Source organism: Camellia sinensis, chromosome 4, assembly GCF_055761805.1.
Source record: "Camellia sinensis isolate YWXY chromosome 4, ASM5576180v1, whole genome shotgun sequence".
In the NCBI taxonomy this organism is placed as follows: Eukaryota; Viridiplantae; Streptophyta; class Magnoliopsida; order Ericales; family Theaceae; genus Camellia; species Camellia sinensis.
Window position 1 is genome coordinate 13,095,648 of NC_138964.1, and position 21,740 is coordinate 13,117,387.

At 34.4% G+C, this 21,740-nt stretch overlaps 1 protein-coding gene across 4 annotated transcripts; it reads left to right on the plus strand.

Annotated features, from left to right (window-relative positions):
- Positions 1-1,639: 1,639 nt before the first annotated feature.
- LOC114281487 (oxysterol-binding protein-related protein 4B) lies at positions 1,640-21,249 on the plus strand. Of its 4 annotated transcripts, XR_014366032.1 has the most exons (8): positions 1,640-2,077; positions 7,666-7,863; positions 9,080-9,325; positions 9,774-9,870; positions 11,050-11,341; positions 11,512-11,614; positions 12,378-12,709; positions 20,932-21,249. XR_014366032.1 is itself a non-coding variant. In XM_028223945.2 (7 exons), exons 1-7 carry the CDS (start codon positions 1,904-1,906, stop codon positions 12,630-12,632), a joined length of 1,365 nt encoding a protein of 454 aa, XP_028079746.2. In that variant the 5' UTR covers positions 1,640-1,903; the 3' UTR covers positions 12,633-12,827. The 4 variants fall into 4 exon arrangements, 2 of the variants coding, with proteins under 2 accessions (XP_028079746.2, XP_028079747.2); XM_028223945.2 differs by lacking the exon at positions 20,932-21,249 and having other exon boundaries at positions 12,378-12,827; XR_014366033.1 differs by lacking the exon at positions 7,666-7,863 and having other exon boundaries at positions 1,821-2,077.
- The last annotated feature ends 491 nt before the right edge of the window (positions 21,250-21,740 follow it).

Sequence of the window (21,740 nt, forward strand, 5' to 3'; positions counted from 1 at the left end):
TTGACTTTACAGTACTCATGAAACAGGATAGAGACACGAGGCCAATCTACGTGTCAGTTTGTTTGAATACTTGAGGTAACCTATATTGTATATGAGACATATCCGGTTAGTCATATAAGATCGCTAGTTCAAAGACAACTCTACTGTGCCATCTTGATTAACTTTGAGGCGTCTTCACTAAGTGAATGATTCAAATTGTACAATACCGTCACCCATGCATAAGGTTGCCAAGTGAACCAAGAGTCATCATCTGGTATTTTGAAAATGATGGGGAAATGTTGGGAAATTTTCAAAATTATTTTCAAAATTTATAGTTTAGTTTTTAGGTGTTTTCAATACCTTTTTTGTTTTTCTTTGGAAAACTTGAAATAAGCTCGGAGACTTTGTCCCACATTAGAAAAAGAGGAAAACATGGAGCACTTAATAAAGTGCTACATGGAATATTTCTTTGAATATGGAATTGTGGAATAGATGCTAGTATGCATGTGTTCACATCGCAAGGATGGTGCTTCGCACCATCCGTGTGCGCACGTTACGCACACGCACACGTGCGCACGCGTGGCGTAGGCAGTGGATTGTGTGACGCTTGATTGCACACTTTGCACTTAGCACGGACGCATCTGCGTAAGGAGCCATGAGGGCGCTTTTTTATTTGCATCGGACAGATTAGAGCGATGATGTGAATCCAACGTGGCATCTGCACAAGGTGCTATGAGGGCGCTTTCCTAGTTGCATCGAGCAGGTTGGAGCGATGATGTGGATCCAGCGTGGCATGGATGACTATGGCATACAGTCAGCACCGCGTGGCAATGATGTGGCGCTGGTTGGTAATGAGTCAACCAATAGATCAAACGGTTTCGTGTCCGATCTAGACGAGTTTGGTCATAACTGTTGATTGGAAATGCGCGCGATCGTAGGAATAAGATGGCACCCATCCTTGATTCGGTATGATCAGATGCATCAAGGTTTATAAATAGGCTATGAAATCAGTCATTTCAATCCATCCAAAAATTCAAAAAGCATTCCTGCAATTCTCTCTCTCTCTCTCTCTCTCTCTCTCTCTCTCTCCCTCCCTCCCTTCCTCTTTCCCTCTCTCTTGATTTAGAGTTTTCGATCAAGAGTTTTTTATGCAAGTTTCTGCTTTTCTTACTAGTAATCAAATTCTGCAGAATTAATTATCAGTGTCTTGATTTTCTTGATTATATCAAGAGTATTTTGATCAATTGTTGTTAGTGCAGACGCCGGTAGACTTGATCTTTAGATCATGCTTCATAGTATCTTGGAGATGAATTTGCTGTAATCCCTTGCATACGTTTGGTGAGTACAAATATTATCTTTAGGAAAACGACTAAGTAACGCGACTTGAAACTCTAAATTTCTATTCTACATAGACAAGATCATCACTAAGTTTTAAAGATTTGAAAACCACCAATCGAAGAATTCAAGACGAATTGTTCCATCATATCTTTATAGGAGATTTTTGTGAAGATGTAGCACGACTGTTTTTAGACTTATTTTGAGAAGTGCATTTTTTTTTAATTTATTGAATATAAATTAAATAAACTGATAAATTAATTTTTTTTTAATCTTCTCAAACGAGGGGTTAATAATGAAGAAAGGCGTTAATAATGAAGAAAGCGGGGAAGGGTCAAGCTGCTTACTGCGTTTGTTAAATACTGTTTGGACAAAGAGAAAGAGACGGCTGGCTGCTCGAGGTTCCTTGTGGAGATAGTTGCAATTAAATAGTCAACAAAACACAATTTTGGACTTTTGAATTTAATTAAATTTATTTAGTTTTTTTTGCATCTTTTGAACAACTTATAAGTTTATGTGTCATCAACACTACTCCCAATTAAAATTTATCTAGACCATTCTCTCTCTTCCCCCTCACCCCTCTTTATTTATGTATGGAAAGCTTCTAAAAGCTTTCTTTGTTCAAAACAAGCAAACATCTGTTCCAAGACAGACAGACCTTTCAAAAACCATCCTCACAAAAACAACTCTGTTGCCCAGCCAACCTCTGCTCTGCTCTCTGCTCTCTGCTCTCTATATGCTATCAGACCCATCTCTTCAAATGGTATCTCTATCTCTATCTCTATCTCTATCTCTCTCTCTCTCTCTCTCTCTCTAAAGCACTTTTTCGGCTACACACACACATATATAGACATACCCATCTCTATATGTGTATATAGGCATACCCATATAACCCATCTCTCTATGTGTCCTGGTATTGATAATTACAATCTATGTTCCAGATATTAATGAACAGAAATATATATAGATATATATTATTGTCTTGTTTTGATATAAATATATATGTCTATGGGTGTATATACATATATATTATTGGTATGTAAACGCGATAGATTTGTAATTTGATTTTATAGTTTGATGATTGAAGTGTGATTTGATGAATGACAATTTTTTGTATTTTTAATTATGCATTAAACTTAGGTTTAGACTTTATATAATAATAATAATAATAATAATAATAATAATAATAATAATAAACATAATATATATTATATAATAATCTCTGAATATATAAATGGTATTGTTGATTTAGATTGGAATATTGAAATTTTCATTATATATTCTTTTTGTTTTGGATGGGATAAGAATGTGACAGCCAAAAGGAAAGTAGCAACTGGGTTGGCTTTTAAATTTATTTATTTATTTTTGTATTTTCTTTCTTGAAGATGCAGACTTTGATAACATGCGCACGTCTCTTTTTAAATTTGGGACTGTACAAAAAAAAGAGGATATGCTAACATGGCCTACTTTGGATGGTCTCCTTTTGAATGACCGAATTTTGGTCAGCAGTCCTTATACATAAACATATTTAAAGTTAGGTCCTTCAAAATTAGTGAGTGCTTTTTTTTTTTTTTTTTTTTTTGATAAATTATCAATAAGTTCTAATAATTAGATTTAATTCTCATCAAGTTCTATTAAAAATAAGTCTTGGTAAAATTATCGCTAACAATAATTTTTTTGTGATAATTTTTTACATACGTCGCTAAAAATTAATAATTAATGACTTTTTTATCATAATTTTTATAAATTATTACTAAAATTTACAATTAATAACGTTTTTTATGATAATTTTTTTTTCATAAGACGTTATTAAGATTTACACATAAATACTTTTTTTCAAAAGATGCTACTATGAAATTACTTGCAACTTTTGTCTTTTTCTAGAAGATCGGTAGACTGTGTAGTCAATAACTAGGCAATTCATGTTCTGATATTTTAATTTGGGGACACTTTTTTGATAAATCTCTTTTCACCTATTTATATTTTATTTAATTTATATTATTTTTTTATATTCTAAAAAGTTTTATAAGTGACATAGTTACTAAAATATCTCTAATAATATTCACATTTATAGTGTGAATGTTCTGTGATATGAATGTTCACACCGTCAATGTGAATGTTTACACTATCAATGTGAACATTTGCACGTCAATGTGAATATTTACACTATCAATGTGAATATTCAGATTGTAAAATATGAATGTTCACATCACCAAATTGCTAACTATTCAAAAAATATTTGTAAAGGTAGAAATGTCTATAAAATACTTTAAATATGAGAATTAGGATTTGATAGATCATATGCTCAAATAATAAGACTTATTGAAATACAAGAATATTTTATAGATTAATTGGGATACATATCACTTGAAAAAAGATTTTCTAATAAATCTCTCATTAATGAGGTAGGATTAATTACATTTTTATTCCTTAAAGTTTGTAATTTGTGTCACTTTGATCATTAATATTTTAATTGTGTCAATTTAATTTTCAATTTATAGAAAGTATTTCAATTTAGTTTAGATTCCATCATTAGACCTTGTTAAAGTTAGCAATTAATGTAGAATATAAACGCACTTAAAATTCAGGATCCTTTGGTTTAAATATATATTTAAAGTTAGGTCATTCAAAATTATTGAGTGCCTTCTCTATTATGAAACTACTTGGAACTTTCGTCTTCTTCTAGAAGGGCTGTAGACTGTATGTAGTCAATTACTAGGCAATTCATGTTTTGAAATTTTAATTTAGGATTAATTACATTTTCAGTCCCTCAAGTATGTATTTTGTCTTATTTTAGTCCTTCAAGATTTAATTATGTCAATTTAATTCCTAGGAAAAGTGTGTTAATTTTACCCCCCAAACCTAACTCTACATTGTTAAAATTGGGGATTAATGTAGAAACCTATTTATAAAATTGTACTTTTAGTCTCCAAAATATGTGATGTGTCATTAATGTGAAAATTTACTTAACAAATTGCACTTTAGTCCATGAAATAGATGATCTATTTTATTTTGGTCTCTTAAATTACACATTTATCCCTGACTTTAGTGGTGTCTATTGATGGAGTTAGGTTTAAATTGAAACACTTTTTATACATGAAAAACTAAATTGACACAATTTAAATTTTAGAGACCAATATGACACAAAACTCATACTTTGGAGCTAAAAAATGCAATTTAACCTTATAAAAGTTAATTTTTGTTTTACCTGGAAATAAACAAATTCAGCAGCTGCCATTGTATGGTGTTTATATTAATTTATGTTATTTTGGGTTACTAAAAAATTTAGGACATGCCATTATATAAGGATTGTATAGATGCATTAATTCTTAAAAAATTAGTTAGATTAGAAGAATTTTGACCCTTTTTCTTCAAACAATTTTGAATTTTTCTTAAAGAAATTCGAATGTTATTATTAAAAATAAGGATTGTAACCATTTGTTGTATATAAAATATAATGTATTTAGTTCCTCTACTTCATATTTCTCTCTATGAAATGAATTGTGTGTAGAACATTTTTATGCTATGGGTTTGTCGTATTGTTTGATCAATGTGATGTACTATACCACAAGAATGAAGTGAACGTGAATGAACAAATCTAGAAAATTTCTTCTCAAGGTTTGAATTAAATTGCAGTCAAAGTTGGTATATCCAAAGCTTTGACCATTATTATACCAAACATGCACTAGTCAAAGATAAACATGTTCATCAATTGCTTTCAAAAACATTGTAAAGATGGTTTGAACCATCAAGGCATGAAGGTCTCGCCATAGAAGTTGCTTCTCTGGGGAAATATCTACTTGGTAATTAACATGATCTCGCTCCTATAAAAATAAAATTAGAAAAATATTTAATGAGTGAAGCTTCTATAATATCAATAAAAAATTCTGTATGCTCTGATATCAATTGAGAAAAATATTAGATTTGTTGATATGTATGTGTTAGGTTTTATTTTTGGCAATCCCATTTGACAAAACTCCTTTCAGTTGTATTTATTTTCGCACTTTTATTTCAGTGAGGCTATGAGTGTTTAGATACGAATCCAACCCGAATTGTGCCTTTCAGAGAAGTTTGTGATACTAATGCTTTCAAGATTGCCACTTCGCTGATTGTGACGGGGATCGAGCTGCCCGGTCAGCTCGCGGGGGTCCAGGGGGCAGCGCCCCTTGGCGGGTCCGGGGCAGCGCCCCCGAAGCAAAATGCAAAAATGCATTCCAAGCTGCCCGTCCGCTCGAGCGGACGCTACCCCGCTCGAGCGGAGAATTCCTGGTTCCAGCAGTTTTGGTCGCCTGTAAAAGTACTGAGATGTGTAATTTTGCGCTCGAGCGGGTTCTCTAGCACTCGAGCGGACCTCTGTTATATCACGCGCATATTTTGCTGAAGCCGCTTGAGCGGGCTATTGGGCGCTCGAGCGGAGATCGCGGGACAGATTCTATAAATTCGCGTGTTGGGTCAGATTTTAGGATTACGACTCCAGATCTTCTTTTTGGGTTCTAGGGTTTATATCTGGGGATACTTTGTGAGTTTTTCTTTGATGTTTTATTGAGTATTCAACTCATGGTTTAAAGAGAGTACATCAAAGGTTGTGTTTTGTTCTACAAAAGAGAGAGTTATTCTTCGGTGGATTCTGAAGAATTCGAGCCTAAAGCTTTGATGGATTCCGAGGTGACTCATCGTAAAGACAATTCCGAGGTGAAAACGGGTTGGAAGAGGCACATAGAGGTTGGTTCAATTAGGCTTGGATTTGCTAGGTAATTGAGAGTATATCTGTGTAATTCCTTTAAATCTTCTTAGTGGATTGTTTTGTGGCTGTTGCCCGTAGTTTTTTTATCACAGTTGGAGGTGTCCAATTGTGATTTTTTTCACATAAAATCGTTGTGTTTCTTTGTCTTGATTATTTGATTGGGATTGTTATATTCTGCTTAAACTTGATACATAATCACAAATCAATATTTAAGAAATTTCTAGATTTTTTCAGTATGTTGTTTTGGTTGATTAGTTTTTTTAATCACACAATCTAAATGGCAAAAATAACAATAAAGCAAACACGTAAGATAGTGACTCGCTATTTTTAATGTGGAATATCTTACGTATAAAAACAATGGGACCTAGTTCACCCAACCAATCCACTATAAATAACAAAAATACAATTTGCAACTTACAACCAAAGCTTAAAGGAATCCGTGATTTAAAGCCACAAAATTGCTGGCCATGAACTTGTACTGACCGAATTCTACGATCTCCATCAACAATGGATGGTTGAGTAATTGAATCCACACTACTTAAGGGATCCACCACGGATTGAACCCAATCTGCCAAAACACCTTTGAAATCAGCCAAAACCCTTGGAATGCACCAAGCCAATCACCATTGTATGAAAATGATGTAGAATAGCTTAGAGATGGAATGATTTTCAGCCCAATAGCAAGTGATCCTTATCTTTCCTTTTGACAATTCACTTTTTTCTTTCTTTTTGGCCAACTGAGCCAGTTTAGTTATTTTTCCAATCATCTCGCCCTCACTTTTCTTTCAATATTTTGATTTTTGTGATTTTTGTATCTAGTTGTGTTTAATTTTAAATTTAAACAGTGATTTGTATAAGAAAAGGAAAAGGTGGGGGGAAAAGTTATAAAAAAAAAAAAAAAATTGTATTTCATTCACTTTTTTCTTCTCTTTGCCCCTTCCCTCTACAAATATTTTCACAAATAAAACATAAAAAAAAAAAGGTCTTAATAGTACACATTAATGTGTGTTTGGGAGAGAAAGATTGGATACACACCTAACTTTTGGCATAGTGCACAAAGTGATTGTTCCGAAACTTGAACCCGTAATTTCAAGATTATTAGGCCAATATTTTATCATTGAACCAATAGTTACCCCTATACAAATTACTTCACAAATCCAAAATTTTAAAAAATTGTTTGGTGTTGCTTTTCTTAAGCTAAAAGTTGATAATTAAAAAATATAATCTAAAAACATTCTTCTCCCAACTTCCAGATAATCAAAATTTTTTAAGTTTGTTTACCCTATTTTGTCTCGTTATAAACAGCGGTTACGCCAAAAACTCTAGCACATATATTCCCAAATTTTTAAAAAAAAAAAAGTTTTAAACAACTCTAATAAGATACACTAAATTTCTAAAAATAAATTGATCTTTCTTTTTACTATTGATTTGAACATTTTTATTTGTTTTGTAGAGATTAGAAATAACTCTCTTTTTCTTTTTTCTTTTTCAGTTTTTTTTTTTTCCCTTCGACCATAATTGATGAATTGTATAATTTCATTACTCCCTTTTAAATGGAAAAATATTTTAAACACAACATAATGGGGTATGTATGTGGTGTGTTGCAGGTGAAGGAAGAGGATGTGAATGGGAATGGGGATGTAATTGGGACAGGGACGACAAGGACAAGGGTGGCTGTTCTAACACCACCATTGAAATTAGAGGGGGAATTGGATGGTAATGATTACAGAGCCCCAAATTTTTTCCAACGTGTACTTAGTCTCTTGAAGAGTGTTCGCCCCGGAACTGATCTCACCCGCTTCCCGGCAAGTTATACTATAATGCTCATATTCGCATACATATATTTATGCTATACATAGCTTTCTTTTTCATTCAATTTTTTCACTCTTTTAAAAAATATTGGTGAACCCCTAAAATTATGAGGAATTCACTCACTCATGTCTAAAAATGAGATAACATAGTCAGAATTATGTCCAAGATTTTTCATAAAAAATATTTAGTTAAAATTACCTATGTGTTTTTAATTTGGATTGTCCAATTGTCTAGACAACCTAACTTTTGTTTGGCAATTGTATCCTCTGTATGAAACAAATGACATTGAGGGGCTATGCTTTTTTTTTTTTAGCAATAAGGCCACTATTGCAATTTAAATAGGAATGTATGCTTCTTTTTGAGAAATGATATTCAGACACCTCTTTTAGTCTCTTACACTTCCCTTGTGATTACTGCTTTAAAGTTAAAAGAAATTTAATATCAAAGGCTACATTTGGGAAGTATTGGATTTGTATTATTGGGTATACGTATTCGATATGAAAATTGCAGAAGTATTTTGCGTTTTATATGAATACGATTTCTCTGAAAAATAGTTAGTAAACAATTTTGTCAGCATACTGATGTGTTCATGTGTTCTCACAGTGCCTTTGCTATATCATATTGTCATACAAATTGCACACAAGAATCTGTCTCATTTTCTCCTGTATTCCCCGTCCCAGGCATTCTCTTTATCACACGATGTTTCTCTTTGACTCTAAGGCCATGTTTGATTCACAACACTAATAGTGAAGTATTAATAATCCCATCAAATTAGTGTGGTATTAACTATCCCATCCCTACCCCATTACTAATAATCCTACAAATTTGTTGGATTAATTATCCATTGGATTAATAATCCTAAACCAAAATGTCAAAACAAACATAGGATGATTGGGCCCACGGATTAATAATCCTAATCCCATGCTTTAATCCTTCCAATCAAACATGCCATAACAGTACAATAGAGAGGAGTCCTGGAACAGGGAGACAAGGACTAATGTGCGGAGAGGACGTGTTCTATACAAATAGACAAATCGAAATTTGTTACCATTAAATATAGTGGTTAGAATTTTGTGAAACATATCTGTCTGAATTTTAATAAACCGAAGCAGAATGTTGTGGCACATTAATTGTTGATAATAGCATTGCTGATGTGAAGATTTGTTTTATTTATTTTTATTTCTTTTGGGGTTCTCCCTACAAGTTCAGGTGCCACCACTCTTCAACATCCCAAAGACAATGCTCCAGTGTTATGGGGAGTCACTTTATTGCATCAGTAAAGACATGTTGAGTCCATGTGCCAATGGGAAAACCCCACTTGACAGGCTTATATCTGTTGTTGCATGGAACATATCTACCCTGCGCCCTCTCATGTTTGGTGTTGCTCCTTACAATCCCATTCTTGGAGAGACTCACCATGTCTCTAGGGGCACTCTCAATGTGCTTCTTGAACAGGTATTTGCTATAGCACTACATTTTCATTTCTATCTGTACTTAATTGTCTACTCTACCAGGTGAGACGTCAAGGGTTTTATAGCTTATTGAGCTTGTTTTTAAGCTAGTAAAGCCTAAGCCAAGCTCAACAGACCCTGTTGAGCTTAGAATGAGTGGACTATTGGCATGACGAACTGCAAAAACAATGGGCCATAACTGCTCCTAAAATCGTCTTGTACATGATCAATTTGAAGAATAATAAACTATATTTTATTGAATGTGTAATTATTAGAAGAAAATTGCTCTCACAGTTAAAATTACCTTAAATTCCAATAGACCTACTCCATGTTCCCGTTCCTATTCCTCATAACATAGGTCCAATAATAACCATGAAGAGCTTGAAGTAGTTTGAATAGGAATTATATGCTTTTGCCTAAACTGTGTGAACTTGTGTGAATAACGCTTGCAGGTTTCTCATCACCCACCAGTATCTGCACTTCATGCGACTGATGAGAAAGAGGGTATTGAGTTTATATGGTGCCATCATCTTGTCCCAAAATTCAATGGTAGTTAACTTTTCCACCCTAGCTTTGATTATGTAACTTGTGGCATTAGTGAAATAGTACAAACAATTATTGATTTGCAGCTAAATTAATCTTAAATAGTTTCAACTACTTGACATAGGTTTAATTGGTTAGAAGGGTCAGAATTTCGAGTGCTGTTGAACTAGTCTGTGTTCAGAACTTATCATGGGTTTATGCTTGTTCACATATGATCAAATGAGTTCATGGGCTGTTTGACACTAGTAATAAAAATAAAATAAAAATATGGTGCTGAAATATTTAAGCAACGAATTTTTAAGATTGAAGTTCAGATTTCAGATTGCCCATTAACATTTAGATTTCAGATTGCCCATTAAAATTGAGTGCCTTTCTAAGAGGGTTTTCAGTTTTTAGTGGATTATCAAATGCAATAAATGAAACTTTCACTGAAAATCTACAGATTTAGCACTTAATGGTGTTATCAGACAATTTTTTGTTAAGGTTCATCAATTCGAAAGTGTTGTTCATTCCTATTAAGCATTTTAACATTTTGGTTTGGTATGACTGGCTACATCTGCAAATTGAAATTTTGAATATCAAGAACTTTGTACATGCTGTTGATAACATCAGTAACTGTTCAAATAAGTTTGGATACTTGCAAGAATTATTACTTCGGAAAGGAATTAGAATTCAAGAGTAAGCAGCTATTCAATTTATCCAAATAGGTTTTGATAAAATATTAACATCTTTTACTTCATATTTATTTTAATACTCTTATGCTTCAAATTCAACTGCAAGTTATATTTCATAATTATGAAATATTGAATTCAAATTCAGTATTGAAATAATAAGCTTCGTCACTTAGGACCTATTTGGTGCGGTTTCTTGTAAGTTGGAAGCTCATAATTAGAAAGCAGAAGCCAAAAACACCCCTCTTCTAACTATCAGATAATCAGCATTTTTCAGCTTATTTAAGCTATTATGAAATATTGAATTCAGATTCGATATTGAAATAATACTCTGCATCACTTGGGGCCTGTTTGGTGCAGTTTGTGACCATTAGGAACATAATTTTAGTCTTTTAGATCAAAATGTTATGGATCATTCAGGGATAAAAAAGTCAGTTGAGGCCTTGTAATTTTCCATTTGATAGTGACTTGGTGTTAATTTATCTTATGTTCCCAAAATACATACATGGTGCAGGTACTACAGTAGAAACTATGGTGCACGGTCAGAGGCATTTGAAACTCGTGAATAAGGGCGAAACCTACGTAATGGACCATCCGAATCTTTTAATAAGATTTCTACCCGTGCCTGGTGTTCATTGGGTGGGCAAGGTCAGAATCCATTGTCAAGAAAGCGGCCTTGAAGCCGAGTTACATCTTGGAGGCAGTTCTTTTATAAGCCGTAGAGCATATTTTAGATCCATTAAAGGAAAAGTGTTTATGTCCTCGTCAATGAAGAGCATTTACGAGATTAATGGCCATTGGGACAGGTAATTTTTATTCGTGATATCAATTTGGACCGTGCTTAATTTCATTTTTTTATGTCTCTATGATTGATGGTAGACTAGTTGAAAATGCAAATTAGCTCATGTCCCTTATTTTAATATTTTCATGATAACTCTTTTAATATTTGTTTTAATCTCAATTAATTTATTTGCAGAGTTGTCACAGTTAAGGATGTCAGCAATGGAAAACAAACGGTGATATATGATGCCAAGGAAGCACTTTCAGGACTCAAAACTCCCATCTTAAAAGATCCAGAGGTAATAATCAATCTCTGCCTTTCGCTCTTTAACTTTTTTCGTATGAAGGTAAAATTGATGCAAAGATAAACTAATATCATAAAAGACTTGGGCTTCTTGTATCAGTATTTGGATCTTGAATTTGAGTAGGTATTATTTGTGAAAGAGAAAAGAAAATTGAAGGAAATTAGTCTCCCCTTTCTTTCTCCACAAATCCCTTCTCAAATTATAATCCAAATACAAACCTTACTGAGCTGACCATATCGGTCAATTAAAAGATGCCTCTAATTTTGATCAGTTTTAAATTAGGGTATGATAGGAATTGATCCAATCTGCTGAACAGACTATATTGGCTACTATATATTGCAGTTCTGCTAAAAAGAAAAAGGGAAAAAAATATCAGTGAAGTCAGTTATAACTATTATTTTCTAAAATTTTATCTACTGTGGAAAAAGCTTAAATAAAAAATTTATATACATGTAGGTTTCTTTTGCTTGGCATATCTATTCTATTATATAAACAACGTAACTCAATTGGCAAAGCTATGTCACGCATTCTGTATGCCCAAATTACCCTTATATAACTACAATTTCAAAATTTGATTTCTTCAGCTTATTATTTTCTTGCATCGACATCTGTTTTTTTTTTTTTAAATCATATAACAGCAACAACCATCTTTCATTTTTCCACATGCTTTGCATGTGTACATAGCCTTCTTTATATATGGTTATTGAAGATTCTGTGAGGTGTATGTGATTTTTGTTGTTTTTTGGTGTTTAAATAGAGATTGTGGGCAAGTGAATCAAGCGTAGTGTGGGCTGAGGTAAGTAAAAACATCCTGAGCAAATGCTGGGACAAAGCAAGGGAAGCAAAGACAGCTGTTGAGGAAAAGGAGAGAGAACTTCTAAGAGAGAGAATGGCCAAAGGAGAAATATGGGTTCCTAAGCATTTTACAGTCTCCCAAAGCAAGGAAAGTGGTTGGGTTTGCTTACCTAATCAAGAATGGGTCCCAACTGCTCCAATTGTTGTCCCTACTTGATCTTATATTTTGTATAGACAGCGGTGTCAAGAATACAGATAAATTTTATAGAGTGAGACACATATGTGAAATAAAAGGTAAGTTTTACAAACTTACCATTTCTCTCACATATGTTTATATGAGAATTCATATTTTATCATATTGTGTTTCATTCTGTAAAACTCATATGTGCATTTAGACTTATTTTGTTTTGTATTTACACTTGTTTGATTAAATTATATTAGAAGTAATAAAAGCTTATGTAAGATACAGATAACATAGTGGGTAAAAGGATTCAAACCATACCTTGTGTAAAAGAATCCCAAACGAAGAACCTTATGGGTAAATTACGTGCTTGACAATCACGAACTATGAACTCCTAACAATGGAGTGATACCACAGTATGAGTGTCACCCTCTCTAATCACAGTGCAAAGGCTTGATCGTTTTACATGTGGGAGAGAGTTAAAGAGAGAGTATGGGAAAAAAATTATGGGTAAAACTACATAACATATATGATGTCTTATATCATTCAGATATATAATCAAATATATAACCATATATATCTATTTATCTATTCATATCTCTTAAGGATAAGATAGATGTAGATAAATAAAGGGTTATCCTAATAAATAGGATAATCAGGAAATCAAATTCAAATTACATGGGTAATTTGAATGGGTTATGAGTCATGACACATAGGCACCCAAATCCGGGTCCAATACCCATCCCAATTTCCAACATCTCCCACTCGCACATGAGTTGGTATGACACTGCCACATCTCTATCTCAATCTCTCTAAATATTGAACAATCTCATACTAGCTAATGAACCATGCGACCGCTGAGAACACCTGCATGTGGGAGCTTTATACTAAAAACTCAAAATGAGCCAGCATAGGGATATATCAACCCAAAAAGAATAGAAATAGTATCTCATATACCCTAGACCCATCTAATTACACTGGTCCAAAAAATATTTCTAATTCTTCAAAAGTGCATATTTGACCCTCTCAATTCTTGTAACATATTCACACTCAATCCACCTCTCATATAGAGCGATGTCAGTTGTCGGTAGTGAATATACAACAGTGGTGTAATACTAGATTATCTTCATTTTGCCTCATGCCATTTAATTTAGGATTGACCGCTTTCCCAGTCATGTCCCTTAAGGCCGAATCATACATGACCGCAGGGAACATATCAAAGTAGCAGAACATCAACCCCTTACCTTGTGACATAGTCAAAGGTCACAAAAGAGTACATATGTGAAAGTCATATCAATAATGACACGTAAGACTCACACGGTGAGCAAACAAGGATCCGTTCTCTCACCTCATTACTCGGTCGCAAAGCACATGTAGTCTAAATACATGCTACGATGGAATAACTTTTCCAAAAGAGTGATGTCATACTCGATACACCATACAAATCTTAGTCTAGTCGCTTTCTAACATCTAACCTGAATTCTCTATTTGCTCGTCTTCCAGGCGCCAAATGAGATCTCGCATCTGGCTAATCATAACAGGCACAACATGGAAAGTGGGTACTAGCATCCATGTTTGGTCGTTAACACAACCTCATCTTGGTTGTAACCAAGGTGACATACATAGTGGATAATTTAAGCCTCTCTTGGCTTCAAATAAAAATAAACCACTAGTCTCATCGTTGCTTGCTCCCAAGCACCAAGGGCGATTGCTCGTGTGAGTGAGCCAATCTTACCTACTGACATCATCATCTGCTAATCATTATAACATAAACCATAATAGTGTCATCGTCCCATCATCTCACAACAAATAAGTGATCAATTTTAAAAAACACGACCACAGTCTGCGCAATTCTAGATTCCAAGCATAAGCCTTATCAGTACCTCTTGCAATAAGCATGTACAACAGAATCCACCATGTGCACCTCACATAAAGTGGTTCAAGATTACTACCTCTTGTGCAATTACCTCTCTAAAGATATTTTGGTGACCAATCTGCATTCATTCAAGATGAGCCTAACTAGCTCATTGAATCTTACAATGGGTAAATTTATATACTACTAGTAAAGCATTCTATCCACAGTCTAATGAGCAAGGTCAATGTCTAAACTACTCAGTTGACTATTTACCAAAGATAACACTCATCATGCCGAATACGCCCACATAGCATACTTCGGGCTCCCACAACAAAAAAGATCAAGGAATATAGGTCATATGTTTCTTCCAAAGACAATCCAATGATTCACTCAATAGTTAAGGCTCTGGTTTTTACCGATAGGTAAGTCAATGGGTTTGCAATTTTGCATCTAGAATCATTCTAGGATATTCCTTACGTAAGTCATCAAAGACAAATCGGGAATTCTCCCAAAATAATCCCTAAGGATCGTACATCCTAGCATATAAATTACATCACCCATGTCCATCATATCTAAAACAGAGGACTGCCCACCCTAAGTGGCGACAACCTTATAAATTCCTGGATCATAATGACTAAGTAAGGAAAAATTTCTTTTGGACCATTGATCATGCCTTAGTGGTCTTCATCGATCATCGTTGGCCTATCATGGCTCGACGAAATCTAAGAACCACTATTTGGATAACTGTTTTAGGCTGTAAAAGATTTATTGGAACTAGCAATCTTTTTGCGCTCCTAACTTTTCACCATAAAAGCAGAAGGTAAATCCCTACGGATCTACTTATCCAATTCTCTAACGATAAGTTGGGTCACAACGTCCACAAATCAATGTTCCGAACTTATGTCAATCATAGCCTATGTCGAAATGACCTCACTACCCAAGAGGAAGTTTTCTCATGGTCTACACATTCTTCAATGGTGCGACTTTTCAGTATGTAGCGAGCCTTATGCCTCAACAATGACTATCCAAATTGCGCATAACTTTAGAACAGTTTCGCGTCATAATGTAAAGTCAACCAAATTATAGAAATAGTTAATCCTCAAAGACTTTGTCTTAAATTGCACAACATTGATCCACTTTCTAAAAACAGGAGACTAGAGTCTTTGGCATTATCCTAAGCTCTTTATCATCTTGCGGAGTAATCATAAATGTTTCCCTTTCAATCATCCAGTGATGACTTGGAAAATTTTCACATTCACTACCATGCAACAAAGAATGTAGAGTATTCTTCTCTAATGGAGTAATCCACTAGTAGGTACATCACTCCCACTGTCCCTAGGATATTGAAAATTTCTTTCCATTCTCAACTAGGCTACATAAAGCACTATACTTAGAATTCTCTATCTTATAGAGTTCCAAAACTCTATTCACGTCACCTTTACTAAAAAAACTTTATGTGACTTAGTTACGCTATCATAAAGCTGCTTACCTATATGCACATGACCCAGAGGGTTTACATGATAGCATATAATAATGCGCCACATGACCTTAAGTGTTTACAAGACAGCATACAATAATGCACCATAGAACCCTAGGTCTTAACTTTGCAACCTTATGAGAAGTAAAATAAAGATAAACTGCTTAATGGTTACAGATCACCCATAGATGGCTCTCTGCTAACCCATTACTCAAATGGAGTGTAAAATCTGATATGGAGGGCACTTAGTTAGGGATATAGGCAACAAACTAAAGTGTAATTCTCAATTGAAAAACATTTTGCGCCATCATCCACCCAACATTAACAATACTTAATTCCTTATCTCTACTACACCATTGTGTTGCTGAGTACTAAGAATAATCAATTTTCTAAGCATTCATTTCTCTTCACAGAGCTTTCTAAAATAACTCAAATAGATACTCGCCACCTTAGTCAAAACTAAAAACACGAAAACTATTATCTGATTGATCTCGACCTTATATGTGCAATGTTAAAAATCATCTCAAAACTTTTAACTTATGGGAGATCAAATAGTCTTGACTCAGATGCGTATCGTAATCTATAAATGTGTTGAGATTGAGGCTAGCTATCATGCCCTTACACATATCCAGTCACAAATATCATAGTGAACTAAATATGCCAATACAAATGCCCTTCTACGGCTTTCCTACTTACTTATGCGCAACCATTGCGAATAAAGTTACATATTCACATGAGTGCAGGATGTCACAAGTGAGTGGGCCCGAGAGGGCCTACTCAAACCATCCATGTCATCTTCTCATTAATGTGATTAAGTATAATAAGCCACCGGTTCATGACCAATGTCGTAAACTAATTCCAATCATCCTAATGTGTGAGTTCTCGAAAACAAGTTTTAAGGGTTTAGGCCCAACTAGGTAATGGCTCACGACTAATTCATGTTCACTAGATCATAAAAGGATGTCATGGAGATATCAAGTGTGCCTAAGTCGCAAATTTAACTAGTAAGTGTTAATCTCCTGTACCTTCAAGTCAATTTTAGTCTCCATACATTTTACTGCATCTAATTGAAAGATGACAATACTCCTCTTGCCATCTCTATTTGTCGCTTCATAGTTACTTGCAATTAATTCTACTATCCACAAGAAGGAGATAATAAGCTATCAATCTATGACAACTCCCAAAGTAACTTAAGCGCGAATTAGGCTAAAGAGTCTAATTCAACACAATGCTCTCATGAGCCATGCGTCAAATTTTTAGAGTCATAACAACCTTGTCGGCCTTGACCTTTTCATCACTATGCTGCAACGTTTGCACTTAGTAGTAAACGTTATTCAAAAGCATTAACCTAACTAAGGAATCATACAAAGAAGCACCTCTGCATGTCTGACACTCAAGTGTGGAAATAGTAAGTGTCTAGACTTAGACAAGTTGGCAATGTTAATAGATTTTGTAGCCACCTGGAGCTAATCTTTTGACTTAGCGTTAATAGATTTTGCAGCCACTTGATACTAATCTTTTCACTTCGTATTAATAGATTTTTTGCTGCTACTAACCGCTAATCTTTTAACTTCAAGTGATACTTTAATGCACACTATTATAGTGCATGAAATTTTGCTCCATCCACTCCCAACAGTTGGATAGAGAGCAAAACACTGCTCATACTGGCTACTCGTCTTACACTTAATGTCTAATTCATTTAAGCTCGCATTTCTTGGATGATGTGACTCTTGAATGTTACTTCATCCAATGATGCAACATTATTATAAGTCAAATTACAAAGTCATTCCGCGCAGCTCAATAGTCAAGATCATATACAGATCTATTTTAGACTTACTAATTTCACAACTCCAAAACTTGCAAATCAAAACTATGTAACATGCTACTAACCATAGCGCACACATTAGTTTTTATTGTGCCAAACAAGGCAACAAAACCACGGGAATTTTGAGTCATGTTTCCTTACTTTGGCTCAATTAAGGTCTGACCTAAAGTCTCCAAGACTTTTTGCTCATCTAAAGAATATGATTTCATTGTTCACATTTGAACATCTCTACTAAATCTAGGTCAACCAAATTAGCTTCCATAAGCTAAGTCAATTTAGAAAGATTGAGATTAATTTGATTAGCATAATATAATTTTGCCACAAAAATCTAAATTAAATAGTGACAATATTACACAAGTCGCAAGATCGAAAATCCATTATGCTCGTAATCATCTTTTGCGCCATAGGTGACAATTATCCAACATTTAATTTAATTCATCCACAAAATATTAGTTTTTTTGAGTAAATCTACAAAGATATCTCTCAACTGAACAACCTCCCACTGACTATGGCATGTCTAAAGCATGATAAAATATTCTAATTCTATACAATAGCATCTTAATGTAGATTCACAATCAACTCATGCTATGTTACATTTAATAATGGAATTTAAATAAATAATAATAATAAATTAATCATGCTATTCTAATCATAATATATTAGAAACTCTTGACAAAAAACAACAATATGCTGTGTTTAATATTCAGATTATGCCATAACATAAAGTACATCACTTCTGAATTTTTTTGAAATTTTCTGGTATTTTTTAGAATTTTAAATAATTAATAAATACAAATAAAATCAGAAATAAATATTCAAGAATATGGAAAAATGCAAAAATTATATCAGTAAATAGTAAACCATTACAGTAGTCTATTGTAAAAATTTCAACCTCAGAAACTTAGTCATGCAACCCCAGAAGCATTTTAAAGTAGAAATAATGAATTATTATTTCAGAAAAATTATTTTTTATTTTCATAAAATTTTGAAAACTTTAAAGTAGATAAAAAAAATTAATTCTGAGTCTAACAGTACCAACCACGCTTAAAACAAAGCTATAACGAATTACTTATGACCATTTAAAGTAATTCTGAATTTTTTAAAACAAACAAATAGAGCCTTAAAAACCAACAACCAAGCCGGCGCGCAAAACGGCAAGGCTCAACTCGGTGCGCACATGGACGGCACAAGACGTACGTGTGGATGACGCGGACAGTGCGCGTGTGGGCAACGTGTACAACGCGTATGCACTGGTGGGACGCATGGCAGGCACGTGGCAAGCACTGGCGGCGTCAGCTGGTGTGACGACCGGCCGTCTTCCTCCCTTCCTTTTTCTTTCTTCACTTCGTTCTCTTTTTATTTTTGTTGGATTGAAACGTCTGGAAATGGTTTCCTAGTTTTTTTTTCTTCTTTCGGTGTTAAAATTTTGATTGTTCCGGAGGGTGCACGGGGGAGTCCAAGGTGCCCGAAGATGAAGTTGAAACTTTGAGCAGCTGGACCAGGGCCGCACGTGCGGGGCCCTAGGCCTCACGTGCGGAATTGGGCCGCTCGAGCGGTGAAGCTTGACACCCAGAATTTTGCATACTGTCTAAGAGCGCATGAGTAGAGAAAGTGGGTCGCACGAGCGGTCAAGGTGGGCCGCTCGAGCGGTGGGAAAGGCTGCACGAGCGCCCAACTGGGCAGTCCGAGCCCTATTTTTTTTACACTTTTTGGTCCGAATGTATAGTCCCTTTTGCTCATTTTTTTTTCTTATTCTAAACCTAATTTCTCTCCCACTTCTCTCTAGAAAACACCTCAAACATCCAAAACACTCTTTGATTCTTGTGATTCTTGGGTAAAGATCATCACCATTTCTCACAAATCTTGAAGGTCCAAGCTAGGGTTTCACTTGGTGTAGAAGAGGTTGAAGGATTCTCCATTTTAAAGCTAGGGTTTCTTTCTCTCCAACTTCTTAAGCCTTTGAGGTAGGGTTTTCTTGAGTCATATATACAAGTTTTGCTAGATTGATATTGTTTTAAAAGGGTTCTTGAAGTTTTGTGTTGATTTCTTTGATTTTGATTCAAAATGAAGAGGGCTTTGAATGTGGGTTTGGTATCTCAACCTTTTACTATTATTTTGAGGGTTTTCCTCTATTAAACTCTTAAAAAATGGTGTAATGGAGTTTCTCTTAGAAATTGATGAAAGTTTGTTATTGATGAAAACCCTAGAAATTGGAGATTTTTGGTAAAATGGAAAATGTCTTTGATATTTATTATTTTCTTGTGTTAAAAAGATGAATGAGAGGGGTTTTATCAATGTTTAACAAGATGGCAAATTTACTTGATGTATGAGAAGGAGGTGTTATTTAAATATTAGTGCTAATACTTGATTAAGCCAGCTTGTGTGTGATAAATTGTTGAATGTCATAAATGATGGGAAAATTGTAAACATTGGGGATTTATATTTGAAATATGTCACTTGTAGCCATGGAGAAACTAATTTGTTATGGCATGTGAAATGAGAATTGTGGCAATATGTTGATGACACATATTAATTTTGTGAATGAATATTGAAAGAGGAATATGAGAATGTGAATGTTGACATTGTTGTAGAGATATTCAAAATGGAGAAATGTTATGAGATATGGGAAAGATCTTTGCATTGCATGTTATTTCATTTATCATTGTGCATTGTGAACTTAAATCAAAGAGATTTACATCATGAAGAAAAGTATTATTGTAATGAGAACTATGAAATTGTGTAAGGGGTAAATACATTGGTAAGTCCGGATAGGAGGTGTAGATGAATTTGTTAAGTTAACCTGGGTGTCCTTGGTGAAAGACTAGAAACCGTGCGGATAGGCGTCGAGCCTTCCGGTTAATATCGGTAAAAATGACAATTTGGTTGTACTCGTATAATCTACTTGCAGACACCCAACTTAGGGATTACCAGTGTCGTATTTACCGCTCCTATTGATTTAAATACTGAAAGTTTGAAATTGATGAGATTGAAAATATTATGGAGAACGTGGTGATTTTCAACTAGTGCATTGAAAAGAGATTCTTTTTTATCATTGACATTTGCATGAGATTACATATGCAATTTTTTTTTTAAATGTTGAGGAAACATGCATAACTGTATATACTTTGTGAGAATTCTCTAGTGGGCTTTGTGCTCACCCCCATGGGTTTTGGTGCAGGTAAAGACGTAGTGATCCCGCCAAATTGAAGGCGTGGATATGTTCTTGAGAAGAGTAGATCGCTCTCTATTTTTGTTGTGAAATTTTTTGTAAAGCCAAGGGCCATTCTTGTATGGGTCCGAGAGGCCACTTTTGTGTAACCAAGCTTAAGTCTTGGAAGTTGTAGCCCGTAAGGGCATTTTATTTATTTTAGAATTTTATACTTCACATGCTATAGATTCATGTGTAAACTTACCTATGATTGTGTAAATTGCATGTGGAACCTTTTGTATAAACCTTGGAGATTAAGATTTAAAGGTTGGAGAATGGTTATATTTATTTGATGAATGTGGCTAGATGTATTAGATATGTTGGGATTATTTTGGGGCATGACAGTTGGCACGAGAGGCACACGCACTGCCTTCCGGGGTGATTTCTGGTCCAATTTTGGTACTACCGGACTCTATTTTTCAAAATAAAAATATTTGTGGACTCAAAAATGGCATTTAACAAACACAAATAATGGAGTGTAGCATACTCTCTCTCTAATGAGAGTAGAAGTGCAGAAACTTTGCACTTGGTCTTCTTCTTTAAGCCACCAAAAACACAAAACAAACCAAATTAAGGTTTGCTTTTTCTCATCAATCGCAAGTCAGAATCAGGCTCATAATATACCATTTCGAAGGTATCGAAACAAGGATTCCAAATATATAATTTTCATAACATAAAAACAAAGCATGTAAAACCAGCATGCAGTCAAAGTTACGAAAAATTAAATATGAATCTTCATTTTTCTCAAAATTCGACCGTTGGATTTTCATGAAACTTTG

Bases quoted from the DNA above. Each gene is read 5' to 3' on its own strand.
- LOC114281487 (XM_028223945.2), top strand. From the start codon at position 1,904: ATGTATGGAAAGCTTCTAAAAGCTTTCTTTGTTCAAAACAAGCAAACA. The intron at 9,871-11,049 runs GTAGTTAACTTT...TACATGGTGCAG, and splicing joins TCTTGTCCCAAAATTCAATG to GTACTACAGTAGAAACTATG. The intron at 11,615-12,377 runs GTAATAATCAAT...GTGTTTAAATAG, and splicing joins CCATCTTAAAAGATCCAGAG to AGATTGTGGGCAAGTGAATC.